Source organism: Manis javanica, chromosome 13 (assembly GCF_040802235.1).
Source record: "Manis javanica isolate MJ-LG chromosome 13, MJ_LKY, whole genome shotgun sequence".
Classification (NCBI taxonomy): domain Eukaryota; kingdom Metazoa; phylum Chordata; class Mammalia; order Pholidota; family Manidae; genus Manis; species Manis javanica.
In genome coordinates this window covers 82,230,470-82,234,225 of record NC_133168.1, presented here as the reverse complement: position 1 = coordinate 82,234,225, position 3,756 = coordinate 82,230,470, and the positions used below count along the sequence as shown (strand labels likewise).

Below are 3,756 nucleotides of genomic sequence, written 5' to 3'. Positions count from 1 at the left end.
TAACCCACCAAATGATAAAGTCTGTCATGGCTACTGTGCCTCTCCAGGAGAGGGAAGACCACTGCTTCATGGAGACCATCCTGTCAGGTCTCTTGTTTGGCTTGTAAATAACATATACTCCTGAATTATCTTGTCTGAGTCTTCCAAGGACCAACAGATTGTTGATAGTTTCATAGAAGTCAATACAATTCATTCTTTCTCAAATTTAACTGTTTTCTTAGTGACATGACATTGTTGCCTTAGGGGAAGAAATCCTTTTAGGATGAGGCAGAGAATGTCACTGACATAGTGCTCTGGTTCTTGCAGAATTAACAAGTAAGGCAGATGAGGACAGTTGCAATGGGGGCATATTATGAGCTTCAGGTTGCTGGGCAACATTTCTTCTCTTTGATAGCAGCAGGGTGTATGCTTAATGGATACCATGATCTGCTGCACACTACTTCATGGGTAGATGTAGGCATAACTTGCAGGGAAGGGAGAAAACTTGGTGCATTGTTCAGGAAGAAAATACTTAAATATTTAAAGCAAATTATGAAATCTGCATGACTTCATAAATGCTAGCTCTTTATCATTCAGAGGCATTAAAAGATTGTTCAAGAGAGTTAACTCAGCAGACAGGTGGTCTAGACTGAGACCCAGTCTTTGTCATGCACTGTACTTCCTGTCCACATTCTAACATCACCTTACTGAAGTGTCCTCATGGGTAAATGGAGTTTGTGTGTGTACTAACACATCTGTTATGTGACAAGCCCTTCAGATGATTCTGAGGAATGCCAAGTATTGGGGAGCATTGTTCTGGAATGCAGATTTCATAATGTTATTCTTGTCCTTCTTTTTGCTTGAAGGCATGGGATATTTCTAAAGGAAATGCCATCTCCTAGTCTTAGTGTCAGTCCTGGCACTTGGCGCAATGTGTGAAATGGAGTTGGTGATCTCTAAAAATTTGGGCCAATAAAGGGAGGACAGAAAGAATTGGTGTGAGAGATGGTTATGAGGGAGAAATTAGTAGAGGGACAGATTGGTTCACAATATACATAGAGGGTGTTTGTTTTGTTTTAACCACTGATTTCCCAAATATTAGTGAATTTCAAATTTATGTGGAGGGCTTGTTAAAACATACCATGCTGGTCCACATGCTGAGTTTGTCTACAGTAAGCCTTCAGTAGTACACAGAGTTTTCATTTCTAACAAATTCCCAGATGATTTAGCAGCTGTTCAAACAGAAACTGTTTTCTTTTATTTTCACTACCTCTTTTACATCAGGTTCATCAACAACATGAAGCCCACAAATCACACAGATGTCTCAGAATTCGTCCTCCTGGGATTGACAGAGGATCCAGAACTGCAGCCCATCCTCTTTGGGCTCTTTCTGTCCATGTACCTGGTCAGCATTCTGGGGAACCTGCTCATCATCCTGGCTGTCAGCTCTGACCCCCACCTCCACACCCCCATGTACTTCTTCCTCTCCAACTTATCCTTTACTGACATCTGTTTAAGCACAACCACAGTCCCCAAAATGCTGGTGAACATCCAAGCACAGAGTCAGTACATCAGTTACACAGGCTGCATCCTCCAGATCTGCTTTGTCGTGGATTTTATTGGTTTTGAAAGTTGTCTCCTTGCAGCAATGGCCTATGATCGCTACGTGGCCATCTGTCACCCCCTTAGGTACACGGTCATTATGAACCCCCAACTCTGTGTTCTGCTCATTCTTCTATCTCTACTCCTTAGCACTGGGAATGCCCTGCTCCACAGTCTGATGGTGCTGAGGCTGTCCTTCTGTGGGGACCTGGAAGTCCACCAGTTCTTCTGTGAACTTGCTCAGGTCTTCAAGCTGGCCTGCTCTGATACCCTCATTAATAACATCCTTTTGTATTTTGTGTCTGGCCTATTTGGGGGTATTGCTTTATTTTGGGTAATTTTCTCTTATACTCAAATTCTCTCTTCCATTTTGAGAATGCCCTCAGTGGAGGGTAAACATAAAGCTTTTTCCACCTGTGGGTCTCACCTGTCTGTTGTTTCCTTGTTCTATGGGACATCTTTTGGAGTTTACATTAGCTCTGCAGTTACTGACTCTCCCAAGAAGGCTGCAGTGGCTTCAGTTATGTATATCATAGTTCCACAATTGTTGAACCCCTTCATCTACAGCCTGAGGAACAGGGACATGAATAGGGCCTTGAGGAAAATAATCAGTAGGATACTTCTGTCTTTAATGGTGTCACCTGCTTTGAACTTGTTTTCATTGAATGAGTCAAAGTGACAGGATTCCTGGGTGAGCCAGGTGTCTGTTTCTTCCACCACCATGTTCCTCTTAAAATGATTAAATGATATAATGGCCAATTGCATTTCAGTGTGGGATTGAAACATGTTGATGCTTTTTGTCTACCTCCATGATGTTTGATAATGATTTCAGTTCTCTCAACTTAGTTTCTTTGCTCAGGGTCCATAGAAGCAATGTGGAGTCAGGAGTTCCAGTTTTATTGGTATTACTGCATATTATGCTCTAAACAAGGACCATTGCACAAGGTGGACAGGATAGGAAAAGGATGACAGCTTTGGTAGTTTCTAGAGACCAACTTTTGTTTTATCCTTTCAATCCCCAATTTAGTACTCAGTGAGACTAGTCATTAGTAAAACATCCTTTTCTGAGGCAACCTTAGCATCCATCACACTCATTTACATGAACTATAAAATGCACATAATTGGATTATATCAGTGGTTTGAGATGATTGTGAGATATTTGAGATTCATCAATGGGAAGCAGATACAGGTATCATTCATTGACATAATGCCCAGACAGAAACCTGACTGTCCTCTCCTTTTTTAGTTGATGCTGTACCTTTGCATAGCACCAACAGAAGACATATATGCTGGTCTTCAAGATATATGGTCACATCCTAATTCTCCTTACTGTGATATCATATAAATATTAATTTGTATGATACTAAAGTCAGTGGTACTTATTTAGGAAAAGAGTCTTTCAGTGAAGGCCCTTCAGCTGGATTATCTGGAGGAATGGACAGTGAATGTAAGTATGTGTATCCCCAAAATAAAGACCAATACAGAAAAGACACAAAGAGAAGGTGGGAGCAGTGAAACCATGCAGATAAATCATTTTGAGACAGCCAATACTTAGTTTCTGTATTGTACATTTTCTACTACAAAAAAGCCATTTTTATAATTTCATGCATCTTTTTATTGCTATTGTATGTACATGAAAACAGTGTATTAAAAAGATTTGTTTATTTTTGTCCTTGTTAAAGTTTCAACTTAATTAGTGGATATCACTTCTCGATTGTTATTTTCCTCATTGTACCTCTGAGGTTCATTCGTGTTGTTGGGTTTAGCAGCTATCTATTTATTTTCAATGCTCTCTATATTACATATGGCTAGATTTAAAAAGAGGCTTTCTGATGATTAATTTTTTGGCAAATAGTTTATGTAACTGTTATGAATAAAGTTGTTTGACTGTTCTCTTACATATATCCTGGCATAAATCAGAGAATATTTTAAAGTTCGAGTGGGACTATTGTTTGTTGGGAAGTATCTTTTTTCCTTTTTTTTTTTTTTTGAGAGGGCATCTCTCATATTTATTGATCAAATGGTTGTTAACAACAATAAAATTCAGTATAGGGGGGTCAATGCTCAATGTACAATCATTAATCCATCTCAAGTCTAATTCTCGTCAGTCTCCAATCTTCTGAAGCATAACGAACAAGTTCTTACATGGTGAACGAATTCTTACATAATGAATAA

At 39.4% G+C, this 3,756-nt stretch overlaps 1 protein-coding gene across 1 annotated transcript; it reads left to right on the top strand.

The window, feature by feature from the left end:
- The first annotated feature begins 1,255 nt into the window (after positions 1-1,255).
- On the top strand, positions 1,256-2,260 carry LOC108407012 (olfactory receptor 7G2-like). The gene has a single exon (XM_073219466.1). It carries the CDS (start codon positions 1,277-1,279, stop codon positions 2,258-2,260), a length of 984 nt encoding a protein of 327 aa, XP_073075567.1. The 5' UTR covers positions 1,256-1,276.
- The last annotated feature ends 1,496 nt before the right edge of the window (positions 2,261-3,756 follow it).

Coding starts and splice junctions, on each gene's coding strand:
- LOC108407012 (XM_073219466.1), top strand. CDS start 1,277: ATGAAGCCCACAAATCACACAGATGTCTCAGAATTCGTCCTCCTGGGA.